The 24,247-nt window shown below is 42.4% G+C and overlaps 1 protein-coding gene across 1 annotated transcript in view; it reads right to left on the reverse strand.

The window, feature by feature from the left end:
- SH3TC2 (SH3 domain and tetratricopeptide repeats 2) overlaps positions 1–24,247 on the reverse strand; it is an 86,671-nt gene that overhangs the window by 33,429 nt on the left and 28,995 nt on the right. Inside the window, exons 4-8 of the mRNA XM_075856588.1 lie at positions 23,289–23,432; positions 19,335–19,539; positions 11,726–11,802; positions 8,558–8,753; positions 2,149–2,282 (exon numbers count right to left, since the gene is read on the reverse strand). Coding sequence (XP_075712703.1) covers positions 2,149–2,282; positions 8,558–8,753; positions 11,726–11,802; positions 19,335–19,539; positions 23,289–23,432 — 756 coding nt within the window. The remainder of the gene's footprint in view (positions 1–2,148; positions 2,283–8,557; positions 8,754–11,725; positions 11,803–19,334; positions 19,540–23,288; positions 23,433–24,247) is intronic.

The raw sequence follows: 24,247 nt of genomic DNA on the forward strand, positions 1-24,247 counted from the left end.
GCTGGACCGAGAGAGGGCATACGCAGCCATTGAGAAGGAGTGCCTGGCTGTCGTGTGGGCTCTAAAGAAGCTCCAGCCGTACGTTTATGGGAGGGAGTTCACAATAGTCACAGACCACAGTCCTCTCAGTTGGTTGAACCGAACCGCCGGGGACAATGGGCGTTTACTACGGTGGAGCCTGGCCTTACAATCCTATAACTTTACCATCTCTCATAAAAAGGGCCGGGACCACGGGAATGCTGATGGACTCTCTCGGCAGCAGGACACTGATGGGCAGAGACTGACAGCACCGGGCCCAGATCTCATCACTGACCCGACAGAGGGTCAGCAGGACTGATTCTGGATCTAAGCTGGGGGAGGTCTGTGGCGGAACGGGTGACGGTTACAGGCATTGTACCCAAATACAGGTTAAGCCTGCCGCAAACCGTCGCACTCCCGCCATCCGGGTGCCATAGCTTAGATGGCGCCCGATGCTAGATGTGGATATGTCCCCTCAAACTGCATTACGTTATGTTTGATAACCAGTTGATTTGTATTGTATTCAGTGCTGCTTCACTGTCCTCCCCCTCTAGGGTTAATCTTATACTGAAGGAGAATGAGTCACAGGCTGAGAGCGGGAACTTATCTAATGTAAATAAGAAAAAGGGAGGGGTGAGTGAGGGCTATAGTGGAGCTGGAGGAGAACTGAGTTAGTTGCAGCCCAGGAGAGGATGAGATAGCAGTGTGAGCTGCAGGCAGGGGCTGTCTACCTCAGAGATGGTACCTGACCTAGGGACAGTAATAGAGGACAAGTGCTGGGGTCCCATCTAACTAAGGAGGATCTGGAGACACCCCAAAGGATGAAAGGTACAGTGGAGAGACCCCATAGTGAGGTAGCCTGTCCCATCCAGCCCAGAGGGGAGAAGCAGCGATGCATTGGTTCTGTGTGTGTCTGTCCCTGTTAATAAACGCGCCGCTGTGGCTTGTCCCCTGTTAATCTGTGTCGCCTGAATCTATCGCCCACATTCTCTTGGCGTAAACTGACCCCCACTGACCCGGTTTTGCCACACTTTTACACAGTGTATCCGCCCTGTGTGAACGTAGCCTAAGAATGAAGCCACCCATCGACCTGCATCAATCACCTGGAGCTCCATGCATCCACTCATACACTGTGGCTCATACTAGGGCATGCCGAGCAGGACACCTGCCTCCATATAGTCTATATACCCTAAAAGATTTTGAGGAAAGTGGGTGTGCAGATGGAACAACCCCTTTAACTTTTTCTACAGTCCTGCACTTTATTACTGGGACAATCTAATAGAGAGTTTTAGATAATAATTTATTTATAACTAATATTTAATTTTGGAATATTTAATAAAATAATAATATAGATTATATCATACATTATTTTAAGTGGAGCTGCTTTTTTAAAAATTGTAGTATGCTCCAGATTCGGCAATTTTGTCAATTGTCTACTGGCTTCAACTAGCTTCAATGGGGAAAAAAATACAATATGAAGAAGCATATAGAAAAAACAATTTACATGGAGTTCTTGTGTGTGGCCAATGTAAAGCTGGTCATAAATTGGAGATTTCAGACAACCTACAAAGCAGATTTAGATAGTTTTCCCGACTGTTGGAGCCACTGTTGGGATGGACTGTGACTGAAGGCATGTATCTATGGAAAAGTTGATCCGTCATATTGAATTTTTTCGGTTGTTGTCTTGATGACAAACAACAGATGTGCACCCCTATTAATAGAAGACCAGTCCAGGTCACAGGTCCGGGCAGGGATCTGTCAATTGTTCATATATTGTTGAAACTTGCAACCGTGAAGGACAAGTTGTTCAGAAAGTGGCGGTCTGAAATCTCTAGTGTACGTTCCTCTTTGGGGAGGACAGAGCTTCCTGTGATAAAAGCAATGTCACGATGTGAGGAGGTGAATGAAAGGAAATGAGATGTAACAGATTGAGGATTAGATAATGAAAGAAGTAAGGTCTCCAGACAGTACAAGATTAACGATATATTGTTATCCTTCTGTCAATATGCCGCTAAATACTGCGGTGTCAATCACATGAATTTCCGCTTTGTTCCTCCTTGATGTGAACTGCAACTTATCAATGCATCTAAAATCAATAGTAAATCAATAGTAATATATCATAGAACTCACCCAGCTTGTACACTGAACTGATGTCTGTCTGAGCCAAGCTGCTTAGAAGATCCACTGGGCCTTTCTGAGCATCTTCATCGAATAAATTAAGGGAAATCTTCTCATCCTCACTTAAAAATAATAAATCCTTACCCCTGTAGGAATTTAAAAAAAATATGATAATGGTGTTTTTTTAAAGTATGTAGAGACACGACTTGCTGAAGAAATGCTGCACTGAGTACCACACTTTGCTGGGAAAATCTGTAGGAACATATGATACTAATATTTCTGTAAGAAGCTATTCCTCACATCCGCATATTGCCTATTTTATTATCTTACATATATGGACTTTGTCTCTTTTGGGCAGTGTGGTGGTTCTATGGTTGCCACTTCTTTCTTCCTGGGTTTGGATGCAAACGTAATTTTAATAACTTTTTTCGAGTGGAAATCTATTTTGACTTCTTTTATAATTGGCCCTACAGTGTGTTAGCCTGGGTTAGGGATAAGAGATGGGGATTGATGTGAATCCATTCTCCCTATAGTGCTGCAGTATGTATTATATAGTATTAGATTTGAATCAATGATTTATTTGAAAAATTATAAGGCTTTGTTCACATCTGCATCAGGGCTCCGTTCAGGCGTTCCATCTGAGCTTTCCGTCAAGGGAACCCATAGGTTTCCGTTTGCATCACCATTGATTTCAATGGTGACGGATCTGGTGCAAATGGTTTCTGTTTGTCACCGTTGTGTAAGGGTTCCGTCGTTTTGGCGGAATGAATAGCGCAGTTGACTACGGTATTGCTTCCATCAAAACGAAGGAACCCTTGCACAACGGAGACAAAACGGAAACCATTTGCACCAGGTCCGTCACCATTGAAATCAATGGTGATGCAAACAGAAACCTATGGCTTCCGTTTGTTTCAGTCAGGGTTCTGTTCTGATGGAAAGCTCAGACGGAACGTCAGAACGGGACCCCGACACAGATGTGAACGAAGCCTTAGTTATGCACACAGCAGAGCTATGTGCATGGAGCCTGTACGATGGTACGTGGAGTCCTTATGGGTCACCTCTTTGGCTCACTTCTGTGCAGCAGCAGATTACCGGAATATTCTCTCCTAGTAGCAATGCTTAGACGGGAGTATCCCTCCCTCCATACTACAGAATCCGAAGGAGCATGGTATGATTTTTTTTCTTTTTCCATATGAATCCGACAGTAAAAACCTCTGTGAGCCCTGTATGAACTCAGAGGTATACAGTGGTACAATATAGGCCTATAGACTCCTATGGGTGCCATATTACAACTCTATACAACTCTGAGCATTTATGAAGCTGTAATATGGTCATGTGCATAAGCCCTTCATTTTTTAATTGAAAACCATGAAAATAAAAATGTCACAAAATAATAATCATTCATGTATAGATTCTGTTCACACAAGCAGCATGACTTCAATCCATAACCGAAGCCATAATGCTGTGACGAATTCGTTGTATGATAAATCCAAGTAGTGACCTATGGTCCCTTTTGACTTATAATGGGGTCTGTTGGGAAAAATCTGTATTCTGTGACATTATTACCGTCAAAAGTTATGGAAACCCCACGGAACCACTAACAGAGCCTCTGAACAGCAATGTGAACAGAGACTAACTAGAAATAATCAGTGTGAGGCCTCAAACCTTAGAAATGACTTTGTAATCTTTTTCAGACTGACATCTTTTTCTCGTATTTCAACTTGAATTTTCCTTGATGGTGACCTAGTATTCTGGGAATACCTTTGAAGTGACTACTCTCATGTTACGGTTCAATGCATAGAAGATTCATTTCACTCATTTTATTAAGACAATTCCTTTACCCTCCTGTTTTCCCAAATGTTCATGATGAGCCTTGCATGCAATAAATAAGTCCTGGTCTGTGACATATGTGATCATTTAGACCACTTGACGATACTCTTAACTTGATACTTTAAAGGGATAATCTCATTTGCCATCTAGATTTGTATTCCCGTCAGGCAAATCATCTTTATTTTATGAGCCATTTCATCGTGTCAGTTACATTTAATAGCTCTGGAAATTTAGGAACTGAATGTCTGCATGAAAACAAACGTGTTTTGCTAGCAAAGGATCTGATTTCTATCAGTGATAGTCTATTTGTGCCATTGAGAGCTCTAATTCTTGCAATCTGCGTGTCAACAGAAACCGATGTTAAATGGCAGTACTATGCAGAATTTTGTTTTTAGGGATTCATGTTGGACCAGCTATTAAGCATAAGAAACTGTCCAAGAAATAAAATTGTTCATAGCTGCCATTTGTTAATATTACTTCTATCGGCCCCAAAAAAATATCTCAGTACATGCATATTAATATTTTTAACATGTATATTTTTGTTTTTTGGCAACGATAAATACTCTGACTATAATTTACACATAAATCAAGAACATAAACCTGGTGATTTTGTATTTATAAAGTGACTAAGTTTGAAACAATAGCGCCACCGTGTGGATAATTTTTAGCACTATATGTAAATAAAGTGATTGTTATGTCATTTTCATAAAGCATTATATTCTGCAGCACTGTGCAAGCGAGGAAATTCTAATGCAAATATAAAATATATAAGTAAACATGAAAAGATATCCCAAATCGTTCATGAACAATAATCAGAAATATACAGGTTTGAAGTATTAATTGGATATATACTAGTCCTTCTCAATGAATTAGAATATCATCAAAAAGTTAACTATTTCAGCAATTCAATTCAAAAAGTGAAACTCGTATATTATATAGATTCATTACACACACAAACACACAGTGATCTATTTCCCCCCAAAAAAAATTAATGTTGAAGATTATGGCTAACAGTTAATGAAAACCCAAAATGTAGTCTCTCAGACAATTAGATTATTGGGTAAATGTTGAAGATTGTATACTCATGGTGTCACACTCTAATCAGCCAATTAACACAAAACACCTGCAAAGGTTTCCTAAGCCTTTAAATGGTCCAACAGTCTGGTTCTGTAAGCTACACAATCATGGGGAAGACTGCTAAATTGACAGTTGTCCAGAAGACAATCATTGACTACCGTTCAGTAAGTTTGACATCTGTGGTATGTAAAGTATTTTAAGGTATTCTACGAGATGAACTACAAAAGTATATAGCGGAGAAAAGTCTAATTACTGATAACTAACATGGATTCATGAAAAACAGGTCATGCCTAACCAACATGGTCAGTTTCTATGAGGAGGTAAGTGCAAATCTGGACGTTGGTCATGTGGCTCTTGTGATTTATTTGGATTTTGCAAAAGCATTTGATACTGTTCCACACAGCAGTCTTGTTCTGAAGCTACAGACACAGGGACTGGGGGAACGTGTATGCAAGTGGGTAAATAATTGGTTAAGGGACAGAAAACAAAGAGTCGTTATAAATGTAACTTACTCAAAATGGGTTGAAGTCCGCAGTGGGCTACCACAAGGATCGGCATTAGGCCCAATTCAATTTAATCTTTTTATTAATAACCTTGTGGATGGGATTGATAGCAATGTGTCAGTTTTTGCTGACGATACAAAACTTTGTAAGATACTTAAAACTCAACTTGACTTTAAAATATTACAGAAAGACCTAGATAACTTGACAGCATGTGCAAATACATGGCAGATTAAATTTAACGTTGATAAATGTAAAGTAATGCACTTAGGATGCAATAATAGCATTAATTCATATACATTAAATGGAATAAAAATGGGGATAACGGAACAAGAGAAGGACCTGGGTATTCTGGTAACAACTAAGCTAAGTAGCTCTCAATGTCAGGCAGCAGCTGCAAAAGCAAATAGGATTTTAGGGTGTATAAAAAGAGAGATAAAAACCCGGGATTCAAATGTAATATTACCACTCTATAAATCCCTTGGAATTCAGTTTTGGGCTCCACATTGTAAAAAAAAGGGCATAGGAGAACTGGAGAGGGTTCAAAGGCGGGCAAGGAGATTATAAAATGCGATGGGAGGTGACGCTTATAATGAAAGGCTAGAAAAATTGGGCTTGTTCAGCTTGGAAAAAATAAGTCTTAGAGGGGATCTTATTAATATGTATAAGTATATGTGTGTTCAATACAGAGAACTAGCACATGATCTGTTCCTTCCAAGGTCTCTACAAAGGACAAGGGGACAAAAGACGTGGAAGAAAAACGTTTCTGACATCAATATAGAAAAGGGTTCTTTACAGTTAAAGTAGTCAAGCTATGGAATGCCCTACCCCAAGAGGTAGTAATGGCAGATACTATGTCAGCATTTAAAAGAAGGCCAGATGCTTATTTATTTACGAATGGCATTGAGGGTTATAGTTAATCAAGCAATGAATGACGGGTAATTTATTGAGAAAGGTTGAACCTGATGGACTTGTGTCTTTTTTCATCCTATGTAATATGTAACAACCTCCACAAGGAGGGTAAGCCACAAAAGGACATTGCTAAAGAAGCTGGCTGTTCACTGAGTGCTGTATCCAAGCATATTAATGGAGAGTTGAGAGGAAGGAAAAAGTGTGGTAGAAAAAGGTGCACAAGCAACAAGGATACCCGCAGCCTTGAAAGGATTGTCAAGAAAAGGTCATTCAAGAATCTAGGGGAAATTCACAAGGAGTGGACTGCGTCTGGAGTCAGTGCTTCAAGAGCCGCCGCACACAGACGTATCCAGGACACGGGCTACAACTGTTGCGTTCCATGAGACAATGTCAGAAGCGTTCTACCTGGGCTAAGGAAAAAAAGGACTGGTCTGTTGCTCAGTGGTCCAAAGTCCTGTTTTCAGATGAAAGTAAATTTTGCATTTCATTTGGAAATCAAGGTCCCAGAGTCTGGAGGAAGAGTGGAGAGGCATCAATCCAAGTTGCTTGTGGTCCAGTGTGAGGTTTCCACAGACAGTGATGGTTTGGGGAGCCATGTCATCTGCTGGTGTTGGTCCACTGTGTTATATCAAGTCCAGAGTCAGCGCAGCCCTCTACCAGGACATTTTCGAGCACTTCATGCTTCCCTCTGCTGACAAGCTTTATGGAGATGCTGATTTAATTTTCCCGCAGGACTCGGCACCTGCCCACACTGCCACAAGTACCAATACCTGGTTTAATAACCACAGTATCACTGTGCTCGATTGGCCAGAAAACTCACCTGACCTAAACCCCATAGAGAATCTATAAGGTATTGTCTAGAGGAAGATGAGTCACCAGACCCAACAATGCAGACAGGGCTGAAGGCCGCTATCAAAGCAACCTGGGCTTCCATAACACCTCAGCAGTGCCACAGGCTGATCGCCTCCATGCCACGCCGCATTGATAACACCTCAGCAGTGCTACAGGCTGATCGCCTCCATGCCACGCCGCATTGATGCAGTAATTCATGCAAAAGGAGCCCCGACCAAGTATTCAAGGTGTATACTCTACATACTTTTCAGTAGGCCAACATTTCGGTATTAAAAATAATTTTATAAATTGGGTTTATATAATATTCTATTTTTCTGAGACACTAAATTTGGGGTTTTCATTAACTGTTAGGGCCGATTCACACGACCGTGAATTGCGTCCGTGCAGGCCGCGTGGTTTTCCCGCGGCACGCATGGACCAATAGAAGTATATGGGGCAGTACAGACAGTCCGTGCTTTTTGTGCAGCGTTTGTCCGCTGCGTAAAAAGCGTGACACGTTCAATATCTCCGCGTATTTCGTGCATCACGCACCCATTGAAGTCAATGGGTGCGTGAAAACCACGCAGGTCGCGCGGAAGCACTTCCGTGCGAACTGCCTGTTTCGCGCAACAGCTGTCAAAAGGATGAATGTAAACAGAAAAGCACCACGTGCTTTTCTGTTTACAAACATCCAAATGGCGTGTCATAATGATGGCGGCTGCGCGAAAAGCACGCAGCCGCGCATCATATGATGCTGCCTCACGGAGCTGTCAAGTGGCTTTTGCGCATGCAAAACTATGCGTGTTTTGCGTGCGCAAAAACGCCACGGTCGTCTGAATCAGGCCAACATTAAAAGAAAAAATGCTGGAAATAGATCACTCTCTGTGTAATGAATCTATATAATATATGAGTTTTACTTTTTGAATTGAATTACTGAAATAAATGATCTTTTTCATGATATTCTAATTCATTGAGAAGAACTAGTATATATATTTTCTTCATATTGTATGGAATTTGTAGATCCAATACAACAAGAATTATGTGTTATCATCGTTGCAATACACAGGTACACCCCTTGGGTTAGCACCTGGTTCGCATTAGCTATATTCAAGCAGCATTAGTGACATAAAGAACTGCCATTGCCTTTAAACATTATTTCACACTTGTAAAATGTACACTTAGAATGAATGTGGCATAATGGTCATTGTCATCCACGGAGCTCATTGCAATAGTAGAGGAAAGTAGCAGTGACAATCTGCAGAGGAACTTACAAAGGTTTTAAGCAGTTGGGATCAACGTGTTTTGATTGGACAAAACCAGTGGCTCCAGTAGAAGGACATTTCCCCACAAACCACTTGAGTCCAGGTACAAAAAAGCCAACGACTTCAATGGCATCCCCCCTGCAGTAGCTGAGCTCATCCCATTCTGTGGCTGAGTGGTTCTCTCTAGCAGTACATTGACCCAAACCTAAGGGAACGCAGAAATGAAGCATGAATTATACAAACACTAACTAAATGTATACAACATATGATGGTTGTGTATGTTACAAAAAGTCAGCTACCTGCTCCATAAGAGTAATGTATTCAGAATATAAATATGAATACCAACATTGGTGACTACATTGGAGCCTGTGAAGAGGCAAGCCTAGCTGAAGCTGGCCCCATCGTCACATTCTGTTGCCGGCCTCCTCTACTCCATCTATGCCTCTAACTAAAAGGAATATATTACTTATAATAAAGACGTGATACAACAAAAGAGAAGGAGACGAGGGAAAAACTGCAGAAGAGACAACGTTTGAATAGGACTTCAACATTTACCGCACATGTTTAATAACCAAGTCAGATGTAGCAGCAAGAAAAATATATCCAGCTGATGATGGAATCACCACATATCTAGGTGCGTGTGACTACACACAATGGGGCAGATTTTCTAATACTGTCTAAGTTTTAGACAGCGTCAACGTAGACAAGGCAGTCAGACGATTCGCCAAATTTATCAAGGTGGTGCATGCTATGTGATAAATTTGGTGCATCTAGCTAGACATGCTAGACACTTTTCTCTTCCTTATACCACCTATTGTCTGTGAGTTGAACTTTATGTCTACCCTTGACCTCTGTCTATAGAGGAATTACAAACAGATGATGTGAAGGTAGAAAACTTAATGAGTTTTATATTTTGTTTTCCATTTGCATCCTTAGCAACGTACACAAAGTGACAGTTATTTACATTTCATTGTATTGCATACTCAATTGTCTCCTTTATGCTTGTGATTTCTTTAGAGCTCTAATGTTTGCATGAAGAAGTTCTATTATGCTTTTATTATAAGTAATATGCACACATAGGAAAATGTACATTACCTATGCATTTTATATTATCCATAAATATAAGGGTCGGAATATATTTTCATTACAAACATTCTTACCGCAACTGTCCAAGCAGTAGGGCTTGGACTCTTAGGGCTCTATATGGCACAGTGCACTAGAGATATTCGTTAAATCCTGTTGAGGGCGCATGTGCATTTTTGGGAATGTTCTCCCTGCTTTTTATTTGTTGTCTAAAGATTAATTAGCTTCCCAAAAGTCACATGGCAACTACCGGAGCACGGCCGGAACATTTACGTTCACCATAACAAAAATGTCTCCTATTATCTGAATTTTTTAATTTTATTCTTTTTAGCTGCAATTTTTGTGGCTATTAGGACATATAGATAGGGACCCTCATCTATTGGCCAAAACAGCGCTACTAACAAACAGCGGACTTACATAGTCACCCATCTATATTAATGGGCCCCATGTAATAACACATTTCAGCTGACCTTCAGCAGGTACTCATTTAGAGAATGAGTTTTCAACTGTCCAACCTTTTTAGGTAACATTGGAAGCTTTTCTGCAGTCCTATGTCAAAGCATAGATAACACATTATGATATCACAGTCACTCAGTGCCTAATCCAAAACTAAGTTTGGCAAATTCAGCTCAGCTTCATCTGTATTTGCACTCGGCCACAGCCACTAATGAACCATAAGACATTAGCTATGTTGAGCAATTTAGAGAATACAAATAAACGTTGAATAGCTATCTACAGCTTTATTATAATGCTCCATAAGAACTAATGAAGAAGCTAGATGTTTTAACATAAGGCTTTATTCAGACGAACGTGAAAAACGTCCGTGCAACGCGCGTGATTTGCACGCGCGTTGCACGGACCTATATGTGTCTATGGGGCCGTGCAGACATGTCCGTGATTTTTGCTCAGCGTGAGTCCGCTGAAAAAAAGTCACGACATGTCCGATCTTTCGGCGTTTTGCACGCATCACGCACCCATTGAAGTCAATGGGTGCGTGAAAACCACGCATGCCGCACGGAAGCACGCACGGAAGCACGGAAGCACGGAAGCAAGAGCTGTCAAAAGGATGAATGTAAACAGAAAAGCACCACGTGCTTTTCTGTTTACAAACATCCAAACGGAGTGTCTTTGAGAAGAGCGAACCCGGACAACTGAACCGAACTTCACTGGGTTCGGCCGAACTCGTTTTGGCCGAACCCAGCAAAAAAAATTCCGGTACGCGACGTCAGGAGATAGTCACTGTCCAGGGTGCTGAAAGAGTTAAACTGTTTCAGCACCCTGGACAGTGACTTCCGATCCCAATATACATGAACGTGTTAAAAAAAAAAGTTCGGACTTACCGATAACTCCCGGCTTCTTTCTCCAGTCTGACCTCCCGGGATGACAATTCAGTCCAATTGACAGCTGCAGCCAATCACAGGCCAAGCACAGGCTGCAGCGGTCACATGGACTGCCGCGTCATCCAGGGAGGTGGGGCCAGATGTCAAGAGAGGCGCGTCACCAAGGACGCGTCACCAAGGACGCGTCACCAAGGCAACGGCTGGGAAGTTCTCGGTAAGTACGAACCTCTTTTTTTTTTTAACAGGTTACTCGATATGGTTATCGGAATTCACTGTCGAGGGTGCTGAAAGAGTTACTGCCGATCAGTTAACTCTTTCAGCACCCTGGACAGTAACTGACGTCGGCTAGCCTCATCTCTATGATGGCGGCTGTGCGAAAATCACACAGCCGCGCATCATACACGGAGCTGTCAAGTGGTTTTTGTGCGCGCAAAACGCTGCGTTTTTGCGTCCGCAAAAACGCCACGTTCGTGTGAATCCAGCCTAACAGAGTCCCTTTAAGCAGACTAACTTACAATGGATGAAATTAACCACTGCATTTGTGATAGTGTCAAAGTTATTTGCTTGTCTTTCTTTCAATGCAAATGTTTACTAGTACATCTTCATTATAACTAATTATACAAATATTCTTGGTACAGCTCACTGCTGGAACATGATGATACTGAGCAGTACAAAGAGAGATTGTGCTTCTAGTAATTGTTGGACACGGGTGTAACAATAGCATATCAGTGTGTGGTATGGTAAGGAACTTTACCTATTGGCAGAGATGTAATGTTCCGGCAGTTCTGCTCTGTCACGTTACAGGATGTCGGGTATGTTTTCAGAAACCATCTAAAGGAAAAATATAATTTATAGTCAGATCTTTTGTCTGCTAGATTTTCTATATGACCTTAGTCGTAGGGAAAATGACAGGTTTAGAAAAAAAAATAAAATAAAAATACATAACAGAAGAATATACTCTATATGAACAAAAATATATAGACACTCCTCCTAATTAAGTTCAGTTATTTCAGCCAACCCAATTGCATTAAATCAAGCACACAGCCATACAATCTCAGTAGACAAACATTGGTAGTAGTCTGGGTTGTTCTGCAGAGCTCAAAGACTTTAAATGTGGCATTGCCAAACAATACAAACTTTGCCACAAGTCAGTTCATGAAATGTCTGATGTGCTAGATTTGCCCCAGTTAGCTGTAAGTGCTATTATCGTGAAGTGGAAGCGCCTAGGAGTAAAAACAGCTCAGCCATGAGGCGGAAGACCACACAAATGTAGGTGGTGTGTAGAAATTGTCTATCCTCTGTAGAGCCACACACTACAGAGTTCAAATTGCCTCTGGAAGTGGCATCAGCACAAGAAATTGCGTCGACAGCTGCCCAAAAGCCTAAGATCACTATGTGCAATGCAAAGCCTCGGCTGGAGTGGTGTAAAGCACGCCGCCACCGGACTCTGAAGCAGTGGATAAGTGTTCTTTACAGTGATGAATCATGCTTCTCTATCTAAATGTCTGATGGAACAAATATGGGTTTGGCAGATACTAGGAGAATATTACCTGCTGGAAGGCATAGTAATACAGTAAAGTTTACTCAAATATTGATCCGGGACTGTTTTCCAAAGTTTTGATTAAAGGGGTTGTCCAGGGAAAAAAAAAATTCTAAAAATGTCCCCCAGCCTTGATTTGCCTTCCCTAATACCCCCTATTAAACTTCTAACCAGTTTCTGTTTGATTTCCATAGTCACTGGTGCTTTTTCTGTTTGTTTACATCCCTTGCTGTTTGTTTACATCCCTTACTGGCTGTTTCCTGTCTTGTAACCCACCATACCCATGATCCCCGGCTGCATCTGAGGAGACAGTTGCATCCCCTCCCCCTTCCTCCAAAGCACCTCAGCTATTTGCATACTGCCACGCCCCTCTATGGTCACATGGTCCTTCCCTGCTGTAATTACAGATTACAGGCAGACGCACCCTCCCTGCACACTGTCTGAGGCCGGATTACACCAGCGTGTGCCTTTTGCTTGCGCAAAAAACACGTCGTTTTGTGCGCGCAAAAGGTACATAACAGCTCTGTGTGTCAGGCCCGTATGATGCGCGGCTGTGTGATTTTCGCGCAGCCGCCATCATTATGACACTCCGTTTGTATGTTTGTAAACAGAAAAGCACGTTGTGCTTTTCTGTTTTCATTCATACTTTTTACTGCTGTTGCGCGAATCACGCGCGTACCACGGAAGTGCTTCCGTGTGCTGCGATTGATTTTCACGCACCCATTGACTTCAATGGGTGCGTGATGCGCGAACAACACACAAATATCGGACATGTAGTGAGTTTTACGCAGCGGACACACGCTGCATGAAACTCACAGACAATCTGCACGGCCCCATAGACTAATATAGGTCCGTGTGAGGTGCGTGAAAATCACGCGCGTTGCACGGACGTATTACACGTTCGTCTGAATAAGCCCTTACACAGTAATAATCATCATTATCCTTTGTGCCTCCATCTATCCCTGATCTAAGTACAGGCACCCGTCTCCCTCCCCCGCCCCTTCCACAGCCTGATAAATGTCAGGGTATGTTCACAGGCAAAGACGTCTCAAAATACGGAGCCGTTTTCAAGAGAAAACAGCTCCTGATTTTCAGAAGTTTTTTTGTGCAAATCGCGATTTTCGCTGTGTTTTTTACGCCCGTTTTTGGAGCTTTTTTCACTACAGTCTATGGAAAACGCCTCCAAAAACGGCTCAAGAGGTTTCCTGCACTTCTTTTTCGCAGTCTTTTTTTTATGTGTAAAAAACACATAAAAAAACGCTCCTTCGGAACAGAACGCCGTTTTCCCATTGAAATCAATGGGCAGATGTTTGGAGGCGTTCTGCTTCGGATTTTTCGGGCGTTTACGGCCCGAAAAACGGACGAAAATAGGCCGTGTGAACATGCCCTAAGTCTGCCCACTCCACCTAAGTCCGACATCTTAGTACACACAATCCAGTCAGCACATTTACCTCACCTGCTGCTGGATCTGTTCCAATAGATCCTGTATTAGGCCCTGTTCACACTGAGTTTTTTTGCTGGCAGAAAATTCTGCATCAAGATTCTGTCTTGAATTTGGAGGCAGATTTTGACCTGCCTGCACGCCGTTTGCCCTTTTTTTGCCCGCGGCCATTGAGGGAAAAAGAAGCGACATGCCCTAACTTCTGGCGTTTACTCCTCTGACCTCCCTCTGACCTCCCTCTGTCATCTATGGGAGGCAGAGAAAGCGTTTTTCCGCAGCGTTTTTGCCCGTTGCGCTCAATGCCCGCGGGCGAAAATCGTGGCAAACGGCGGGGAGGCAGATCAAAATCTGGCTGAACATTCAAGCGAAATTTTGAGGCAGAATTTTCTGCCTGCAAATAACTGTGTGAACAGTGCCTTACAGTGAAGCAAACGCCAAACACTACTCCAAACAATGGTAAAACGTTTCTTTTTTTTTTTACATAATTTACTATAAATGTATGTAAGGCCCCATACACACTAACATGCTTTTGTGGGCGCAATTCCCCCGAAAATCCACGAGAGAATTGCGGCCCCATTCACTACCTTCTATAGATACTGCCACAGCCCCCCTGTAGGTAATGCCACACAGCCCCCTGTAGGTAATGCCACACAGCCCCCCTGTAGGTAATACCACACAGCCCCCCTGTACGTAATGCCACACAGCCCCCCTGTACGTAATGCCACACAGCCCCCCTGTAGGTAATGCCACACAGCCCCCCTGTAGGTAATGCCACACAGCCCCGCTGTAGGTAATGCCACACAGCCCCCCTGTAGGTAATGCCACACAGCCCCCCTGTAGGTAATGCCACACAGCCCCCCTGTAGGCAATGCCACACAGCCCCCTGTAAGTAATGCCACACAGCCCCCTGTAAGCAATGCCACACAGCCCCCTGTAAGCAATGCCACACAGCCCCCTGTAAGTAATGCCACACAGCCCCCCCTGTAGGTAATGCCACATAGCCCCCCCTCTGTAGGTAATGCCACATAGCCCCCCCCCTGTAGGTAATGCCACATATCCCCCCCTGTAGGTAATGCCACATAGCCCCCCTGTAGGTAATGCCACATAGCCCCCCCTGTAGGTAATGCCACATAGCCCCCCTGTAGGCAATGCCACTCTCCGTACTTTCCTGTAGGGGACGGCTCTGGAGAAATCCCTCACTTCACTGTCCATATATGAACAGTGAAGTGAGGTACTTCTCCTGGAACGGAATCCCCGGCCACATCGGCGGGGATTCCGCTTCAGAAGTCCCTGACGTCACTGTCCATATATGGACACAGTGAAATCAGTGACTTCTCCTGGAGCGGAATCCCCGGCCACATCGGCGGGGATTCCGCTTCAGAAGTCCCTGACGTCACTGTCCATATATGGACACAGTGAAGTCAGTGACTTTTCCTGGAGCGGAATCCCCGGCCAATTCGCCGGTGATTCCGCTTCAGAAGTCACTGTGTCCATATATGGACACAGTGAAGTCTGTGACTTCTCCTGGAGCGGAATCCCCGGCCACATCGACGGGGATTCCGCTTCATTAGTCCCTGACGTCACTGTCCATATATGGACACAGTGTAGTCTGTGACTTCTCTTGGAGCAGAATCCCCGGCCAATTCGCCGGTGATTCCGCTTCAGAAGTCACTGTGTCCATATATGGACACAGTGAAGTCTGTGACTTCTCCTGGAGCGGAATCCCAAATCCCGGGTTTGGGGATTCCGCTCCTACAGTGAGCAAATAAACACCCTCCTCCTCCTCCTCACATGCGCTTCGGACTGTGAGGAGGAGAAGGAGAGAGCGAGCTACGGCAGACACGGCCGTCACAGTGCACACCGACACCACATATTAAGACTTGCGCATGCGCAATGAAACACTGCTGCTGAAGACGCAGCCATATCATTTAACAGAGCATGCGTGGTAGTGTCAACCACGCATGCTCTAAGCAGATGGGGAAAACACGTGGTACAGTTACGTCATTTATGACGTAGCCGTACACTGTGGAAACCGGAAACCGCAAACCGGAAGTTAGGCGCGAATGGACGGGTATGCACAGGAAGTGCAAATTTTACATGGACAAGCGGTCACGTGAAGGAAGAGGGGATACGACGATACAGCCAGCTAATCAAACGTTAGTACATTACAAAGTTAAATGTTTTGTATTGTTTAGTTTAATTAAAAGTAATTTTTTACTTCCGGAAAACCCCTTTAAGCCACTTATTTCCATTAAAGAGTAATGTTAATACTACAGCATACAAAGACATGTTAGACAATTGTATGCTTCCAACTTTGTGGTAACAGTTAGGGGAAGGCCCTTTTCTGTTCCAGCATGACTGTGCCCCTGTGCACAAAGCAAGGTCCATAAAGACATGTTCGGTGTGGAGAAACTCGAGTGACCTTAACCACATCAAACATCTTTGGGATGAATTGGAACGCCAATGTCTGACCTCACAAATACTGTTTTGCTTGAGTTGGAACAAATTCCCACAAACTCTCCAGATTCCTTTAGAAAGCCTTCCCAGAAGAGAGGAGCCGTAAACGGGAGCCCAACTCCATATTAACAGCCATGGTTTTGGAATGGGATATTCACCAAGCATCAGGTGTAATGGTCAGGTGGCCACTTACTTTTGTCCAGATAGTGTACATCATAACAAGATTCTTTGCAAAGTATTGTAAATAAATGGAAATGTATTATTATGCTCTTGAAGCCAAATTCTACAAATTTTATATTGTGTGTAATAAATAGGAACATTACTTTATAGGCTGAAAACTAGAAATAATGGCCCGAGGCCCAACCATTTTCCTATAATTTACACCAGAAATTAGTGTCAATTATAGGGTAAATCTATGCCATCTTGTAGCTGGAGTAACTTTGACTTTCAGGCACATGGATGGACAGAAATGCACCTAATTTATAAAGGGGTTTGCACCTCTTAATAAATTAGGCTCTTCTTTACTTACTAGTAAATCTGTGCATATAGTATTTATTCAGTGCATATTCATGTATTCTGAGATTCCTCAGACATCAGATAATCTTTTCGATAATACAACACTTGTTTAAAGCATAGAAACTACAATATTATGTGGGATTTCACAAGAGAAGCAGGATAGAAGTTTTAAATATTGTGTTAACATTATATTTTCAGCTAGAAAATACTTTAACCTTGCAAGTGAGTCTTATATACTTATCTATGACCTCTAACATACCTCCTAACTTTCAAGAATCGCAAAGAGGGACAACCGACGCGGCGTGCATAATGTGTCGCTGCAATTTTTTTACTATTTTAAGCCATGCCTCAAATCCTGCCCAATATCCGCCGTTACACACCAGGTTCAGCCCACATAGTATCATGCTCCCTTAGTGCCTCCCCACAGTATAATGTCTCCATAGAAACCCCCACAGTATAATACCTATAGCTGCCCCACATACAGTATAATAACCCATAGTGCCTTCCACACAGTATAACGCCAAATTGCTGACCCCATACAGTATAATGGCCACACAAATTCCCCTATACAGAATAATGCCCCATAGCTGCCCCATACAGCACAATATCGCCATAGCTGCCCCACACAGTATAATCTCCCCATAGCTGCCAGTATAGTAACCGATAGTGCCTCCCACACAGTATAATGCCAAATAGCTGACCCCATACAGTATAATGGCCACACAAATTCCCCCATACAGAATAATGCCCCATAGCTGCCCCATACAGCACAATATCCCCATAGCTGCCCCATACAGTATAATGTCCCCATAGCTGCCCCATACAGTATAATGTCCCCATAACTGCCCCATACAGTATAATGCCCATATAGATGCCCCCACACAGTATAATGCCCACACAAATCCCTTTATACAGTATAATGCCCACAGCTGCACCCATACATTATAATTCCCCATTGCTGCCCCCATATAATATAATGCCCCCATAGCTGCCCCATACAGTATAATGCCCCCATACAGTATAATGCCCCCACAGCTGCCCCATACAGTATAATGCCCCTATTGCTACCCCCATACAGTATAATGCCCCCATAGCTGCCCCATGCAGAATAATGCCCTCATAGCTGCCACCATACAGTATAATGCCCCCTTAGCTGCCGCTAGTGCCAGTGCCCACATATAAAGTGCCAGTGCCCATATAGCTAGTGCCACACACCTCTGTAGATAGCGCTACCCCCTGTAGATAACACCATTGGGGCTCCCTCTAGGAGTGGAATCCCCAGCCAGAGCATCGGCCACGCTGTGGCCGGGGAATCTGCTCCAGGAGCCACTGACGTCACTGTCCATATATGGACAGTGATGATAGGAGCTTTGAGATGACGGAATCCCTGGCCAAAGCATCTGCAACGCTCTGGCCGGGGAATTCGCTCCTGGAGGAGCCACTAACGTCACTGTCCATATATGGACAGTTATGTCAAGGGCTTTCCCAAGACAGGAGTCCCTGACCAGAGAGTTAGCATTGCTCTGGCCAGGGACTCCATAGTTGAAGGTCCGACAGTAAAGTCAAGGACCTCACCGGACCTCCACGGGCTTAGCGCTTAAAGTAGCAATGGACAGCGAATGCTGAAGCAGGGATTCAGTATTGGATTCAACTGTATCTGCGTCCTGAGGTTGGAAGGTATGCCTCTACTAATCCAGAATATCTGATCATTCAGAAATTATTAAATCCCATTAATGCCAGATTAAAGGAATTTTACTATATATGCATATATGTGTACTTCTGTAGGTAAGTATGTAGATATATATGTATGTGATATGGGCTGTGAACTCACTCTGCTGCCGACACTGAATGGAGCCTTGTTACAAACGTTGCTATATGGTCTGTGATTACTTGTGCCCCAGCTCTGGACTTAGAAAATAAGTGTGTGGTCTGCCTCTCAGTTGATAAGGACTATTCCTATAACTGCATGGAGGGGTCTCCATAAGAACATCGGGGCAGGTTTGTTAACATTATAGTAAAGTTAGAAAGGATAGTACTAGAGAAAACAGGTGAAACTGTTCCATATTTATCACCACGGTACACACTGTATGATCAATTTTGTTCAACTCGATGGGCATTTTAGGAACTTTTTTCTTTCTTATGCTGCCCTATGGGCATTAATAAATCCAGTGTATTTTAAGATTTTTTCATTTGTCACAACACTTTTCCTAGACACATTTTAATATTATGGAAGGAAAAAAGTTTAAGAAGTGTCTAAAATACTTAATAATACATTTGTGATAGAGTTCTGGCGCATTTTGCTTAGTAAATATCTCCCATCATACCTAGAGTAGATGAGACATATGATCTGTACACTTTATAATATGGCACTTTGCTATTTTACATTGTGAAACAATAAAAAGCACTTACTGGTAGAAAGGATGTGGAAGTGGCTCCACTGCTATAATGGGCAGAAAGCCACGCTCTCCTGTGCTTAATGACTGTCCTTCCCATGACGACTCATCACCAACGTCTTTAACATAAACCACATCATTGACAGACACTGCTAGGAATTCTTTCTCCTCGTCCACTTGTGCACCAGCGTCGTGTACCACGGCCCTTGCATAGAAGCACCCTACAATGCACAAGATGGAACAACACTTGCTTTAATAATTATGATAAAGTATCACAAAATATTGTGACAATTCTTGCCTGATTGGGTGAGAATTGCTAATGGGTGATATGGCATACAAACTATATGGGGTGGTACTTGCTATCCATGAGCAGTCAGGTTGATATGGAAGATTTCACTAAAGCACAGTGCATGGAAGTCCTTTTGGTCTGATATTCTAAATAATTTCAGGAGTCGACTAGCTCATGGGTAGTGTAAGAAAATTCTACCATGTAAATATGCTTTAAAGTGTACCTAACTTTTCAGGTGACTTTCAGAATAAGATGTCCTACGTGTATACATGAGAAATAACACTAGTTCTGGCCATTATATAACTTGTATTCTAAATGTTTTAGCAGATTTCCTCTCTGTAGGCTCTATCTCTAATTCTCAGTTGTCTCTGAACTAGTGGGTGGAGCCTAACTGCTATCATGTCTTCTATAGAAGAATAGTGCTCTCCTATCGCTATTTATTATTTATATATATATATATATATATATATATATATATATATATACACTACCGTTCAAAAGTTTGGGGTCACCCAGACAATTTTGTGTTTTCCATGAAAACTCACATTTATATTTATAAAATGAGTTGCAAAATGACTAGAAAATATATAGTCAAGACATTGACAAGGTTAGAAATAATGATTTTTATTTCAAATAATAATTTTCTCCTTCAAACTTTGCTTTCGTCAAAGAATGCTCCATTTGCAGCAATTACAGCATTGCAGACCTTTTGCATTCTAGCTGTTAATTTGCTGAGGTAATCGGGAGAAATTTCACCCCATGCTTCCAGAAGCCCCTCCCACAAGTTGGATTGGCTTGATGGGCATTTCTTGCATACCATACGGTCAAGCTGCTCCCACAACAGCTCTATGGGGTTGAAATCTGGTGACTGCGCTGGCCACTCCATTACAGATAGAATACCAGCTGCCTGCTTCTTCCCTAAATAGTTCTTGCATAATTTGGAGGTGTGCTTTGGGTAATTGTCCTGTTGTAGGATGAAATTGGCTCCAATCAAGCGCTGTCCACAGGGTATGGCATGGCATTGCAAAATGGAGTGATAGCCTTCCTTATTCAAAATCCCTTTTACCTTGTACAAATCTCCCACTTTACCAGCACCAAAGCAACCCCAGACCATCACATTGCCTCCACCATGCTTGACAGATGGCGTCAGGCACTCTTCCAGCATCTTTTCAGTTGTTCTGCGTCTCATAAATGTTCTTCTGTTTGATCCAAACACCTCAAACTTCGATTCGTCTATCCATAACAATTTTTTCCAATCTTCCTCTGTCCAATGTCTGTGTGCTTTTGCCCATATTAATCTTTTCCTTTTATTAGCCAGTCTCAGATATGGCTTTTTCTTTGCCACTCTGCCCTGAAGGCCAGCATCCTGGAGTCGCATCCTCCCTGTAGACGTTGACACTGGCGTTTTGCGGGTACTATTTAATGAAGCTGCCAGTTGAGGACCTGTGAGGCGTCTATTTCTCAAACTAGAGACTCCAATGTACTTGTCTTGTTGCTCAGTTGTGCAGCGGGGCCTCCCACTTCTCTTTCTACTCTGGTTAGAGCCTGTTTGTGCTGTTCTCTGAAGGGAGTAGTACACACCGTTGTAGGAAATCTTCAGTTTCTTGGCAATTTCTCGCATGGAATAGCCTTCATTTCTAAGAACAAGAATAGACTGTCGAGTTTCACATGAAAGCTCTCTTTTTCTAGCCATTGTGAGAGTTTAATCGAACCCACAAATGTAATGCTTCAGATTCTCAACTAGCTCAAAGGAAGGTCAGTTTTATAGCTCCTCTAAACAAAAACACAGAAAAAGGCCATACTTGCAAATGGACACAGCCAGGTCAGAAACGCTGATGGAGAGTGGGCAGGTGCTTTAAATAATAGCCACTCCCACTAGTCTTGTGGGGAGTGGTGTGTGGTGCATGGGATGTGTAGTAAGAAAAGAATAGTGTATGTGCAAGTGTAATACTATAAGTGAAATATAGGGGGCAGTAATGAGTGAAGTGCCTCAATAGAAATAAATGAATAATGGGGTGTAAGTGTGTGAAACATGGAGGGATAGTGTGTACGTCATGAGGCACAACGTGTATAGCCAGGTAGAAGCCTATTTGTGACGCCTTGATAGTTCATAGAGCGGGCTACCCTGCTTGCTATGCCAAACAACAACACACCATGGTCTCCCAGCATCAAAGACCCGGCTGTGTCCAAGAGAAGCGAATATACGTAATAATGAAAAAGACCTGGCTGTGTCCATTTGCAAGTATGGCCTTTTTCTGTGTTTTTGTATATGTCCCCTTGTTTTTATCTGTTTTGTCTGTGCATCAGGAACATTCAGTTCCAGTTAAGGAGTTAGGGACTCGCAAGTCTGGGGATCCTTGTCGTGGATTGCGAGCTTGCGTCCTTTTGGCCAAAATGATCACTAATACCCCAGGTCTTTTTCATTATTACGTATATTCGCTTCTCTTGGACACAGCCGGGTCTTTGATGCTGGGAGAGCATGGTGTGTTGTTGTTTGGCATAGCAAGCAGGGTAGCCCGCTCTATGAACTATCAAGGCGTCACAAATAGGCTTTTACCTGGCTATACACGTTGTGCCTCATGACGTACACACTATCCCTCCATGTTTCACACACTTACACCCCATTATTCATTTATTTCTTTTGAGGCACTTCACTCATTACTGCCCCCTATATTTCACTTATAGTATTACACTTGCACATACACTATTCTTTTCTTACTACACATCCCATGCACCACACACCACTCCCCTCAAGACTAGTGGGAGTGGCTATTATTATTTAAAGCACCTGCCCACTCTCCTTCATCAGCGTTTCTGACCTGGCTGTGTCCATTTGCAAGTATGGCCCTTTTCTGTGTTTTTGTATACATCCCCTTGTTTTTATCTGTTTTAGCTCCTCTAAACAGCAAAACTGTTTACAGCGGAGCTAACATAATTGCACAAGGGTTTTCAAGTGTTTTCTAATCATCCATTAGCCTTCTAACACAGTTAGCAAACACAATGTACCATTAGAACACTGGAGTGATGGTTGCTGGAAATGGGCCTCTATACACCTATGTAGATATTGCATTAAAAACCAGACGTTTGCAGCTAGAATAGTCATTTAGCACATTAACAATGTATAGAGTGTATTTCTAATTAATTTAATGTTATCTTCATTGAAAAAAACTGTGATTTTCTTGCAAAAATAAGGAAATTTCTATGTGTAGCTAAGAATCCAGTGCTGGGGTGACATAGAAATCTTACCAGCAGCGTGTGTCTTTCTTTTGCTCCTGCTCCCTTCCCCTGCTCAACCCTCCTTTCTTTTGCTCCTGCTCAACCCTCCCCTCTCTACAGACTTGTATGCAACATGTCTGTGTGACTCACTTTCTCCCCTCTGGTCCCTCTTCCTGCTCCCCCTCCCCTCCCAATAGACTTGTATAGGCAGGCAGTGAAGAGACACATCCCCACCTTCTGCGGCCTATCTGTAACCAGGGATGGACTTTGCTTGACAACAAGGGGTGGACATCAGATTACAGGAAGGGAGACACTTAGTGGCAGTAACTTCACACATAATTTCCATGGATAAAACAACTGCATTTTAAAAGTAACTAAATTACAACGTTAATCTATATCAGGTATACTATTAGATCAGCATAAGTTGTTTGAAAAGTTAGTGGGGACTTAAAAGCCTTCACTTACCTTCTTGAAGAAGCAAACCAAGATATAATGTTGCTAATTCATCTTGATTTACAGATACTTGTATCTCTGTGTCTTCAACCAAGGCAGCATTCAACCAGTACCTCTCATCAAAGAGCAGATGTTCCAGAGTGCAAGCCACAATACCTAGTGGTAGCATAACAAAATATTTAACATTACTTTAATAAATCTTTTAGAATCTGTTGCTCAGTATGTGATCCAAAAACAAAATAAAAAGCAAAATAAAAATATATTCACATTACTTATAGCAATGCCTCCACTATTACATTATTTTCATACTGTAGACTGTGGTGTGATTATTAGAATTATTGTGACATCTAGTGGCACAAGACAAAATCTACTACTAGAATCTTTAAACCACTTAAAGTAATTTTACAGTATGCCCTTCAAGAAGTGTTTACAATTGTAAACCTACATAATGAAAAATGGGAAATCATTTGTACATGAGCCGGAAAAATGTTAGTTACTTTAGATCTTACTAATGGTATTCAAATACCTAGTAATAATTTTTTAATGTTACTACCAAATGGGAGTCTGTTCCATTGCTCACAATAGTTTGAGGAATTACTTTAAATTCTTCTTATTGATTTTACTAATTAAATTCTGAAAGTGTTGCATTTAATTAGTTATTGTATAAGAAAATACAATACACAAACACTGAAACACAATCAAAATGGAAGAAGAATGGTTTTCTATATTATTCATTCACATTTCTCATCAACAGGGGGAGCAAACTTGGAATCTGTACCCGCTCTCGTAATTTCCCTGCTAATGCAGGAGCAGTAAGTAGCATCAAAGGAGCTTTACTCTCTAGATTGAATCAACGTCTTTGTAGGAACCCTGGGAAAAACATTGATTGGGGGCCCTCTAAGGTTTTTGGATTTTCTTAGAAAGGAAGGACAATTACACAAACTCATGAAAGTAGGGAATAGTCGAAATAT

This window comes from Rhinoderma darwinii, chromosome 3, assembly GCF_050947455.1.
Source record: "Rhinoderma darwinii isolate aRhiDar2 chromosome 3, aRhiDar2.hap1, whole genome shotgun sequence".
NCBI lineage: Eukaryota > Metazoa > Chordata > Amphibia > Anura > Rhinodermatidae > Rhinoderma > Rhinoderma darwinii.